Consider the following 12833-nt stretch of genomic DNA (forward strand, 5'->3'; position numbering starts at 1 on the left):
AAGTTATCATTTTTTGCAAAAAATTTCCAAAAATCTTGCTTTATAGCAAAACGTTGCGAAATAGTCTCACTTTTTTTTGAATAAAAATTTGGAAAAAGTATCGTTTTTTTGTCAGTACATACTACATACCTACGTACGTACCTATGTTATTATTCCTTTTTGCTAAAATTGTTAATAGCCAAGGTGCAAGGCGAATTAGGTTTTGAAAGGGAAAAAAATTCTGTGAAAAATTTTTTTGCATCAAAAGGTTGGTAATGTGTCTCCTCAGTGTGTACAATAAACCCAACCACCTTATTCCTTATGCTAATTTTTCTATGAGGTAAAACATGTCCGCAACTTCAGTTTTTCGAGAATTACGGGCAAACTATGGCATTTAGAGTAAAAATGCAAGAGAGGAGATAAAAACGGCTTCAAATTTCCTTCAATTTGATACCAAACATAACCCTCTTCCGTAAATTGCACTCCTCAAGGGAGAGAACTGAAGTTGACCAATTTTTGGTAAAGAGTGATTTCATAATTTAAAAAAACTCTAAATTTTCGCATGATTCCGATTTGAATCGATAACTGAAAATGGGGGGGGGGGAAATAAGGGTTGACACTGCAGAACATAAAAAGTGTGTTTATATGGGACGAGGAACTCATTTCCTATAGGTAATTTAATTGTCGAGTAAAATCAGAATCATATTTCTTACCTGCTCTGTTTTGTGGCATGATATTGGTGTGTCTGTGTGTCATGGTCGTGTACCTTAACAAAATCGTGATCTGAGCACCTAGATTTCATTGGCAGGTCAAATATTTGTAAACTATTCATTCAAAAATTCTGAAGTAGGCAACTAGGCACGATGATCCCTCTGATGTGAGTAGGTAGGTAAAATGAAAATAGTTCAAAATCGTCATTCAGCATCCTGAGTGATTCTCTGAAATTAATTTTTTTTTAAGTATAATACTCGTAATTACTTCTAGATCATTGTTTGTTCGTTTGGAGATGTTTCAATAATTTTTTTTTTATTTTTGCCATTTTTGGAGAGGTTAAGTACGTAGTGTTTGACTATTTACGATAGAAAATTGATTTTGAAAATTTTTCTACACGTTACTTTTTCGTGTTTGGAATTGCACAGCGTACGAATTGTAAAATTTTCCATTCATCGACCACCTGCGGGTTTGCCTGTCCAAAAACTTGGACGTCTTTCATACCTCGGGTATTATTTCCTAACGACGACTCGATGACCAACGCTACGGCGATTATGAAAAATTATTTCATACTTCTTGGCCAGGAAACGATTTGTAATATTCAAACCTTGTCGATATTATTAATCGACTTTTTAATTAATCAACGCGAATATCCGACTGAAAAACATCAACATCCGTCTCTCGTTGTTTTAAACAACATTTTTCTAAACCGTTTTGTAAATATAAAAATCAATCTTCCGAAGCCCAAGTATGCGGATATCATGATTTTTGCAAGTTCATTCCATTGTCTAGAATTCATAGTGAATTTTCGTTTGAATTTTTTTAAGCCAAAGACTGACATATTTTTAGCATAAATGCCATCGGTATTGAATTAAAAAACACTTTATGATAATACACCTGATGTTTCATGGTATCGAAACCCCCTGCAATTTTGTTTCTAAAATTATACATTGGTAACATGTTGTGTTGCACTCTGGTTGCTTCTGAAAATTTTGGACTAAAATGAAAAAAAAAAGTGCGGAGTATGTCAGATATTACGAAACACCCGGTACGAGTACATTTGCAAAACTATTTTATGAGGTTAAATGTCTCGCTTTTTATCGGTTTTGTCTTCTTCAAATTATTATTCCATTTTAAGTTGTTTTTTTGCGCATTTTTATTACTACCGTAAAGAGTCGAATTTTAATTCTCTCTCTCTGGATTTATTTTCACTTCTTTTTCTACTCAACAAGAATTTTGAATTTTATTGAGGGGATCGTAAAAGTTGCCGGAGTTGTGCAGTCTGCCGAATATACGTTGAAAATTACGCTGATATTCGTTCGTAAAATCTTAGCTTTCGTTTTCAAACGTGATTAGTATATCTTTTCGGTTTCAAATTACGTATAGTTTTCTCGAGTTTTTGGAAATTTGAAATTGGCTCCGTTCGTCTCGCTCATCTTGATTCATCTCCAGTTCGCCTTATTTCTTTATCGTGGCGAAATACTCGAGTATCATTTTTTTTTTCAAAAGCAGTATTTTCTAAATTTCAAAAGGCTACATTAGGAAAAAATTTTTCGAATATTGTGGAGCATTGTTTACTTTGAAACAAATTTAAAATTTTTTGGGGGGATTTGAAAAGTTTTTCTCGCCCCTTTCCCATCTCTATATGTTACCATTTTTTCGTTGCAAATTCAAGGTTACGCAATGCCAGGAATTCTTATGAGCGTAAAAATCCTGTGGATTGGAATTGAAAATTTTTAGGGCTAGAAAAATTTGTTATCGCAGTCTGAAGAAATTAAAGATGAAAAGTAGGTAGCCTATCGATGATAATTTTGTACGTTGAAACATTAAAACTGAAAAGGGTTAAGGGTCAATTAGTCAGCAGGATAAAGTTTTTACCTTATTTTTTAGGGTCTAGAGCTAGACACAACATTTGTATTTCTCTACTTATTTTCTTTTCCTCCCCTGTCAACTTTTCAATAAAAAGACAAACTGTTGTTTTTTTTTTGAACAAAAAGGTTTGGCACACGCGATAGTTTTCAAAATAAAAATACTGTACGTACTGTAAATAAAAATAATGGTTTCCATGCAACCGACCTTCAAAAATTGCCTTTATGTGAGTGATAGTTTGACCAAATTGCTCGATTCGTTTACTTTTTAAATAATTAATCGATCCCGCTTTGGTTGAATTTGAAATATGCAACTATTCAACCAAACTTCCACGCGTTTAAATTCGCAATTTTGTTCCTAGTGGTTAAAAAAATTTAATTTCCCGTCTTTATTCCGTAATAAGTGATCATTATAAGCAAAAAACGAACAAAAAAAAACACGTGAGCCACAGTCTGGCTAATTTGCGATTCATCGTTCAAGTGCGTAGACCTCGAAACGATAACTGTTTAGTGAACTTGAACTCGAAATAATTTTACTTTTCTGTTTGATTCACGTGGTCAATAGCAGAGCTAAGAATTAGTAATACATTCGTACTTGTTCGTCTCGTATTTGATCATTATCTAACTTGGTGAATATTTGAATGCCGAGCTAAAATCCGGATTTATTTTACGGAGTGACAAATGTAGCCATTTAAAAAACTAAAATAATGCTAGTAAACAATCAGGAATTTTAAAGTTCTCGAAAATCTTTTTTTTTATGACGTTTGCTTGGAGAGTAAATATACTTGCTGGAGTGCTTACTTATCTATCAAATTATATAATTATTTCTTTGCATCGAATCCGGTATGATTTTAAAGTATTCTTTTATGAATCAGCTGTTCTTTATTGGAAATTTTTGATTTGTTGTAACAAGTGCAGACAAGATACTTGACATTGAATTTAAAATTGAATTTTTTGTAATTGTTGCTAGTATGATGATGCTAATCAATCTGCTTCGAAGATTTGAACAAACAAGAATGAAATTTTAAAAAGTAAAAAAATTATGTAGATAACATCACGAGTGGTGTCTTATATAAGTTTGAATAAAGTGGCTCTTGGAGATCGCACACTTTATTTTTTGAGCTACCTACATTTGTGTTTTTTAAACAGTATTCATAATCATCTTAAAATATTTTTAATCGCTCATGAAATTTTTATCAACATTTTTCATTCAACATTTTTTGAGTTTTTTTTAGGAAACATTTTTTTTTAAATATGGAAAATCTCAATTAAGTAATTGTGAAGAATTTTCGATTAAAAATGAATGTAAACTGAGATGGGTTTCTCTTATAATATTTTGCTATAATCTGAAAAGAGTAATTTATAAATTTATCGTCGTCCATTTTTCATTAAAAATCCTGTTCCTTGCATTAAAAATTTGACAGGTTTGAATGAGCTGCAACCAAAGCTCTATCAAATTTTACACCTTACTTAAGTATAGATAGATAAAATATTTATTAGTTTTTTGACGCGCCGGAATTTACGAACAAGTGAATAATGTTCGTTAAACTCTGCTATTTTAGATGAGAAATTTCTCACGAAAAATTCAACTCGTTCGAGATAGGTATTTGGTATCTGCCTACTTCCGTAGCAAGTACATCTACATAGTTATTTTCTGGCCGAAAAAATTTCTGAGAATAATATTGTAATTAGAATCTCAACGAAAAATCATGATACCTGCCAAAAAAAAAATGTTTCAGCAATAAATTATGTGTAAAATTTGATCGAAATAATAGCGTGTTTGGGTATTTTCTTTGCTGTGTGTAACGAAAGTATTAAAGTGTCAATAGCGGTGTTATGATTATTAATGCCTGAAGGGTTTTGATGTAAGTATAAAGCGCCACCGTTAAAGGTCATTGGTTGGTATTTAAGAGTAATTTGTTTCACTCGAATAATTTGTAATTTAGATTACATCATTGTATTATGTTGTCGCGTCGTTGATTCGAAGAAAGTACGGGGACTTATTTTCTATACAGGGTGTCCTATCGAAAGTCTTTTATAAAGATGGTGGCTATTTTTAGAGCATTTTTCACTGGATACCTGGTGAGTTTTTTTTAGAGCTGCTCTAACTGAAAAGTTAACAATGCTTTTATAATGTTTTCTACGGTTACTATACCCTCTCCTCTTCACGTTTTTTGGCAAATAAAAATAATACAGCCCTAATTCAGGTTTTTACAAAAATTTGAATTTTTGAAATGAACATACCTATTCTGGAACTCTCATCCCCTTCAAAACGGAAATTTGAGTCGAAACAGCCTGCACCTTGAACACAAAGGAGGTTTACATTGAAATTTATAAGGCAATAGTTCGTAAACAAGTTCTTCCGTTTTGAAAATATTGCGTATCAGAAATTAGAAAAGCCACCAGGAAGCGAATTTTAATTGGAACGTCTTGTAAATTTTGTTGATGAATTTCGCTCGAAAAATTTAAAGTGACGTAGCTACGGTGAGCTTGCGTGACACATGCGAAGTATGTTCATGAAATGCACTTTTTGCCTACTTCTCGTGTGGAAGGAGTGAATACGCAAAAAATCGATCGCCCAATTATTAAAATTTTTTATTAATGAATTTTGAATTGCATTCGGGTATTTTTGAATGACAGCCAGACAAAGAGCGTGTATATTTAGGTCCCTTTATGCATCGCAGGTGATCACGCAACCGTACCTTTGTCTCGAATGCAAATTTTTCTTAGATGTGAAATTTTTTAAAGAAAAAAATTATTATTGTTTAGGTAGGTATACTTTCTTCAATACCGGTTGAATTTCAAAACTTTTTTCATAGTCTGTGATTCTGCGATCCCAAAATATTTTGACAGATACTAGATCGAATATGTACTTGGATCATGATTTGATATACTGCTCCTATTTATCCTATTTCCCTATTTTTGGTGTTTTTGCTCTTCATCCTGAAAATTCTAGTCTCACACTATTTTTTTTTTTCAAAATTGCAAAAAAATTTTCTTTTTGACGAAAATGGCAAAAAATCTTATTTTCTGCCAAAATTCTCAAAAAGGTAAGTACTGTTTTATTGTTGAAATTTTCAGGAAGCCCTATCTTGCCAAAATTGTTTAGAAAGTCTCATGTTTTGCAAAACTGTCAAAAAGTCCTAATGTTTTCTAAAATTGTGGGAAAAGTCACATTTTTGGCCAAAACTGTCAAAAAGTTGTAATTTTGGCCGGAATTACCAAAAAAAACCTTGTTTTTGAAAAAAATTGTCAGAAAGTCTCATTTTTTGCCAAATATCTCAAAAAGTCCTGACTTTTGCTAGGATTTCTGAGAAATTCGTTTCCAAAGAAAACTAACCAAAAAAATGCCTTTTTTAAAAATTGTTTTTTGAGGATAATGCTACAAAAATCTTGTTTATTTTGCCCACATTGTTAGAAAGCTCAACTTGATGAGTGTTGCTAAAAAGTTTCAATTTCTGCCAACATTGTTAGATCACTTGTAATTTTTCCTTTTTGCCAAAACATCCAAAAAGTATCAACTTTTTCATAAGCCTTTCGAAAAATCATGTTTTCTCCAAAAAAAATTGCCAATTAAAAATTAATTTTTTTAAGGTTCTTTTTTTTTGCCAAAACTGTCAAGAAGTCCCATTTTATCTCAAAACTGTCAAACAGTCCCGTTTTTGGCCTGAACTGTCCTAAGAAGTCCTGTATTTTGTCTTAAGTGTCACAAAGTCTTTTTTTTTTTACCAAAATTGCTAATTAATATAGTTTTGTTTCTTTTCATTTCTTCAATTAAACTTTGAACGGAATTTTCCATTTATTCTCTTCTTGCAGGACTCATTTTTCCCTCCTTTTTTGCAGTTCTTTTCGGGAAAAATTTTGACCCCAAAAAATCCCGACCCCAAAAAATTCTGGCTCGAATAAATTTCAAATCCTCTTCTCTTCAAATTAAACCAACCTCTCCTTTTCCTCCAACTTTGAAAAAACACGGTTTTGCTCTTTTTTGGGATAGTTTTCAATTTTCTGTTATCGTTGGATCAATTTCGAAAAAAAAAAATCATTTTTATAAATTTTGAAACTCTAAGGCGTAAATTTCGTTGCTGTTTACTTGTCCGTCATTGATCTTTTTATTACAAATACCTACTTACGTGTTGATTTTCAAAACCTCTACCTTTAAAGCAGCCCTAGCTCACCCTAACATGGGGACACCCTGTATACAATTATTTTCTCAAGACGTAGGTACTTTACTTACCTACTAGAAAATCGCGTGCGAATATACTTAAGGAAAAAATTCAAGGTTGGTGGCGTTTTTGAAAGTTATCGATTCTGGGTAAAGCGTCGAGTTTTTTCCCCAAATGAAGAGGGAGAGAGCGAGAGACTTTTTAAATCATGCGATCGATGGCTTTAGAATATTCAGGGATATGACTCATACTGTGTGTTGGCTTTTCGGGTATACAATCTATTGGCCGGCGGTGCTGAGCTTTTAGTATTCTTGCGCGGTGAACAAAACGTATATGAGAATTCCAACTACGTCGTACCTTCACTCTACGCTGCAGTGACGTAACCGAGAGGGTGGTTTTTCATTTGTGTGGTGTTATTTTGGTGGTGTTTTTTTCTATGTAGTTCGTCCGTTCTTGTTCAAATATTAAATACCTATTCCTCGTGAACAATGTTTCGTCGCGTTCGAGTGTCGATATTTGGCGTGAATTACGAGAAAATACCGATTATTTGAAAAACTGCGGGAAAATGTAGCGAAAAATTGGTCCTTTTTTGGGATATGTAGTCGAATAGTGGTGTTCGGTGTTGTTTTATTTGATCTGTGTGCTTTTGTGGACGATTCAATTCGCGCGAGACGAGATGATCGTGTCAACTTTTGAGATTGTTCCTCCTTTAGATGTTACGGTGTTGAAACCAAAGTTGGTATTGTTTATGGTTTATGAGTTGAGTAGTGATATGCTAATCGAGATGGATTTTAAGATACAATTTGAGCCGTTTGAATAATACCTACCTATGTATTTTTATATCATTTGTTTGCGAAGGATTTCGCGTAAATAGACAACACTCGACGATGTTTTCCGTGTACATTTGAAAACATCTCGAGGCGCCTGTGCGCGCTTATGACTCATGCTTATTGCGTATCGATATCTTCTATCTTTGTATCCCTGGTTTTTATGCATTTAGATTATTAGATACAATGTTTTTGAATTTACGGAAATAGTGTTCTACAATGGGATATATCTCATTGATAATCTGCGTGCAATATTACAATGTGTATAATTTTAAAATTTTTCAGTTCCTGATTTAAAAAATTGAGATTTCACTAAAAAAAATATGACATTGTATTGTTTTCAGAACCATTTTGGAAAATGTGAACCTTCGCTACAATAATTCAAACAAGAAGAATATTAATAATCGAATGGGTCGTAGATCACTCGATTTAACTAATCAGACCACCACTATCACAAATTGGACCTGTAATAAGCCCGATTTAATTGAGAATACAGAGAGTAATGCCAACAACGAAAAAGAAAAGTAATCATTTTTACGTTCTAGCATTTGTACTCGTAACTTCGCTTCTTCAATTAATTTACCGAACAAATCGATACATACCCGGTATCGAATTTCTTTCGCTTGTGACCTTATAAGATGTATTATATATTGTGATAGGTATCATTGATTCTTGATAGTGTGGGATGCGAAGATGGATGGGTTTAGTTTGGTCCCTAAGGCGTAAAATGTTGAACCCTATAGAAATGTATTGAAAGATAGGGTATATTTGGCTTTAGATTTTGTTTATATTCTGTTTGGGATTTCCAAAGGCACGTAGTAAAGTTGTTTTTTTTTAGTACAGAGGCGATTCTCAATAAAGTAGGTACTATTCAAAAAAAAAAAGATAGAAAATAAAGATATGTACTTACTCAATCAAAGTAAAAATATTTGAATATTTTGGAAAAAAATTAAAAAATTTAATCATTTTTTTCAATTTGATGAAAAGGTTTAAAAAAGTACCTATGTACATATACCTACTTCTCAAAAAAAAAAAAAAAAAAAAAAAAAATAGAAATGAAATAGTAAGAATTAGAAAAATTAAAAAATTCCAAATATTTAAAACTCGAAAGAAATAATTTTTTTTTCTTGATACTTACCTACCCATTTCTTTTCGTTGAAATATTTTTGAAAAATTAATAAATTTTTTGAATTGAAAAAAAAGTTGAACTACTCAAAAAATTGAAAATATTTTCTGAGTCAAGCAAGAAAAAGAAAAATGTACTTATTTCTTTATTGAAATAATGTTAAAAATTATTACAAGCCATAAATTTGGAAACGAAAATAAGTATAAAAGTGCATACTTTGTTTAAATGTTAATGTAATGATTAAAAGCTTTAAAAGAAACAGAAAATTTCAAAATCATATTAAAAATGTTAGCTATGTGGAAATTCATGACTCACAAGTCATGAAGTGAGTTTTCAAAATTAAATGTTCCTTTTTGAGTATTTTTTGGGAAATAACATTAGCTAGATGAAGATTCATACCGCATTAGGTGATTTTTCGAATTTAGGTGTACATTTGCAATAGTTTCTTGAAGATATCACCACTCAGAGGGTGGTTTTTCAAAATACTCGTATGTTCATTTGTACAGTTTTTAAAAAACAATGTTATTCAGATGAAGAATCCTAATTCATAACTTATAGCATGGAACATGGTTTTTTCAAGTTCAGATATTCATTTTGAGTATTTTTTGAAAAATAACGTTACCCAAATAAAATCATCACTTTTGAAGGCTTTTTTTTTAAATTCAAATTACTGAATATTCTATTTATTTTGGAGTTTTTTCGATTGTTGACATGTTTCTTCGGTTTTGTTTACTTTTGCATAATATTACTAAAACTGTTGAACAATTTCTGAGAAATTCCCAACAAAAAATATTTTGCTCAATTTTGCTATGTTTTTGATCACTACTTCAGTCATTCCGATACTTAATTTTTTAAAAATTACCTCCTATATTTGGATATAATTTGATTCAACTTTCACTCATATTCGTTGATATTAAACGAGGCTGAAAGTTTTTGCTTTGAAAAATGATTTGCTCATTAGTCAGTACTTACTTTTGGAAAACTACAGTCCCTAAATGTTGAGAATTTTGGATTTAACAATTTTCCTTTTTTTCAACAGCACTTACGAAAAACCTACCCCTCCGTCTACATTGCCATTGAACAAACAAACCGTTTACAATAATACCAACTCCATTCCTCACATTACCGGCCAACTAAACGATGACATCTACGCTGTACCTGTAAAAACGCGTAACAAATCTAGTCCACCGCAGGATGAAGGTACCAGTTCCTCATCTTTGGAGTCATCCACCGAGTCATCGAATAATTCACCGCAGGAAAATTTACCACCAGGATGGGAACGTCACGAAGGTAAATTAGCAATTTTACAATCAGTGTTATTTTGAATTTAATAGGTTTCATCTCGAACCCATATTTACTTATGTACTTATGTTTATTCTCTCGTTATATAATTCATAGATAATGATGGTCCGTATTACTGGCATATCAAAAGCGGTATCATACAAAGGGAACCACCTACATCAGCCATTTGCGGAGAAACCAACGAACAACTAAAAGATATCGATGCTGTACGGTGCAACAATGTGAGAAAAAATGGTTTCATATTTCAATTATAATAATTATTTTAAATTTTACAGGTCTTATCTAGTCTACAAAATTTAGAAGTTAGTGCACCTCAACCGGTAACCCGGAGCAGGACGATGAACGAAATGTCAGATATTCAAGAGAAAAGAAAGAAGGAAGAATTATTTTTGAAGTACGCTTCTTCAACTTCTACGTAGCCTACAATTCAACCGATTAATAATTTGTGAAATATTAATAATTTTCTGCCAATTAGGAGACGAAGTTACCCAGCTAATTTCGATTCCGAGTATAAAGAAAAAGGAGTCAGATTCGCCGTACGATCATTGGGCTGGGTGGAAATTTCTGAAGAAGATCTTACACCGGAACGTAGCAGCAAAGCTGTAAATAAATGCATAGTGGATTTATCCCTCGGTATAAACAGTATTATGGATGCAGTTGGTCGTTGGGGAGATGTAAGATTTACTTATACCAGCTGTTTTTAAATTTTAGATCCTTGCGAGTTTTCTAATTTGTGAATTTATTTTTAGGGCAAAGATTTATTTATGGATTTGGACGAAGGTTCGTTGAAATTAATAGATCCGGAAAATCTTACTGTATTGAATACGCAACCTATTCATACGATTAGAGTTTGGGGTGTAGGACGAGATAACGGCAGGTGATTAGAAAAATACCGAGTGTTTTTTTAACCTATTGGAATTTTTCGTTTAGCGGATTCCTACTTGATATTAGTTCGAAGTGTGTTGTTAATTTTTCAAAAAATTGTCCTCCTCATACTTGGTTACCTACCAGTATACTTATTGATACTCGTACATGTTTCATGATTTTTGAAAAATTAATATCATTTACCACTAAAGGAAAATTCCATTTTAGAGTTAGAATATTCCTTCAATATGCATGTGTCTTGATTCTCCATATTAATGTTCTGTCTTAAATGTTGATTTTTGCTGCTTTTTGTGACTTTTCAATAGAGAAAGGTAATATTATAGAGACCAATTTTATTATTTCTGCGAATATTCAGAGACAAACGTGTGCTCTGTTCAACATATTTAGTGATTATTAGAAGTAAGAATCCCGCATTGTAGACTGAAGCACGCCCATTAAATTACAAATTATCAAATAGATTAGAGTTTTCAAAGTGTATTGGTATTCATATAACTGTGTGATTTGATTTTTCTAGAGATTTTGCTTACGTTGCAAGAGATCGAACTACCAGAAAACACATGTGCCATGTATTCCGTTGTGACATTCCAGCCAGAACAATCGCTAATACTCTGAGAGATATTTGCAAAAAAATAATGATCGAAAGAAGTTTACAGCAAAATCTAACTAAAACTTTTGATATAAGTGAGTTTCTATAAAGGGAATCATGAACCAATAAATCAGTGTGTTCCAAAAGTCCTTCCATGTAGAAATTATTGAATTTGAACTTCAAAAATTTCAAATAAGTACTTCTACAAAATGTCTAAAAATAAAAAATCACTCATTGGTAATTTTTTAGCTAAATTTTTTTGAAAAAACGATGTTTTTACCAGGAATACAATTTTTTTTCATGATATACTAGAACAAGGGAGGACTTTTGACCGGTTTGTCGTATTATTTTACTAATGAAATATAAATATTATCAGATGGAAGTTGTAAACAAAATTCTGGAGCCGTTAGACCTACAAATTTGCCAACAGAATACCGGAGAAATCATCACCGAAATAATTATACGGCGATATGTAATGTTCTATATTCTGTTCCTTATTTAAAATATCATTTTCATTTGAATTTTCACTTATTGCATTTTATTTTGCAGCTCAATCATTTCCAACTCCGATGGAGGAACCAAAGAAAGTTCTAAAAGCTCTATACTTGGGATCTCTTCAAGTGAATAAAGCTTCGGGAATGGATGTTTTAAACGATGCCATTGATTGTCTAGTCAACAAAAAACCACAAAATGAGTGGGAGCCGGTGAATGTGGCCGTGGCTCCTTCGACAATTACCATATCGGATTTGGAAGTGAGTTTATTTGCTTAAACTGTTAAAGAATCAAGTTGTGTTTTTTTTTTCAAACAACCTTTCTTTTGCTCAATTAATATTTATTGAGAAGAGAAAAATATTTTTTTTAAACCGTATCCATGATTTTTCAGGATGACAAAGTCATCATCGAGTGTCGAGTGAGATATCTATCCTTCTTAGGAATTGGCAAAGAAGTAAAACATTGCGCATTCATAATGCATACAGCACAAGATCAATTCGTGGCGCACGTGTTTCACTGCGAACCTTCATCGGGTTCTCTTTGTAAGACTATCGAAGCGGCCTGTAAAGTAATTACACCTCCAATCTCCGTTTTTCTGTTGAAAACCAAGTTTTGAAATAATTACTGAAACTATTCTCGTTATTCTGTGCAGTTACGATATCAAAAATGCCTGGATGCTCATCCAGCCGGATTAACCAAAAGCCAAAGTACAGGAAACGTTACTCCTAATAAAAGTCTCGGTGCCACTTTGAAATCATTTGTTGGTTCTTTAACGGGTAGAAAGCCGAATACAAACTCCTGAGAAGAATTGACAACTCCGCTTGTAAGTTGCACATTTGGTTTAATCTATCGATACGATATTTTATATTGAAAATTCTTGTCGTAAATTAGCCA

The 12833-nt window shown here is 32.3% G+C and overlaps 1 protein-coding gene across 4 annotated transcripts in view; it reads left to right on the plus strand.

The window, feature by feature from the left end:
* Positions 1–12833, plus strand: part of LOC135836326 (protein Fe65 homolog) — a 35842-nt gene that overhangs the window by 22312 nt on the left and 697 nt on the right. For 2 of the 4 annotated variants that reach the window (XM_065351098.1, XM_065351097.1), the window contains 12 exons: positions 7893–8072; positions 9714–9964; positions 10073–10182; positions 10252–10370; positions 10452–10650; positions 10726–10853; positions 11167–11172; positions 11376–11542; positions 11824–11919; positions 11997–12199; positions 12331–12507; positions 12592–12762. In XM_065351098.1, coding sequence (XP_065207170.1) covers positions 7893–8072; positions 9714–9964; positions 10073–10182; positions 10252–10370; positions 10452–10650; positions 10726–10853; positions 11167–11172; positions 11376–11542; positions 11824–11919; positions 11997–12199; positions 12331–12507; positions 12592–12741 — 1786 coding nt within the window. In that variant the 3' untranslated portion in view covers positions 12742–12762. Of the gene's footprint in view, positions 1–7040; positions 7457–7892; positions 8073–9713; positions 9965–10072; positions 10183–10251; positions 10371–10451; positions 10651–10725; positions 10854–11166; positions 11173–11375; positions 11543–11823; positions 11920–11996; positions 12200–12330; positions 12508–12591; positions 12763–12833 lie in introns of those variants that run through there. The other 2 variants (XM_065351100.1, XM_065351099.1) reach the window with 2 other exon arrangements.

Source organism: Planococcus citri, chromosome 2 (assembly GCF_950023065.1).
Source record: "Planococcus citri chromosome 2, ihPlaCitr1.1, whole genome shotgun sequence".
Taxonomy (NCBI): Eukaryota; Metazoa; Arthropoda; class Insecta; order Hemiptera; family Pseudococcidae; genus Planococcus; species Planococcus citri.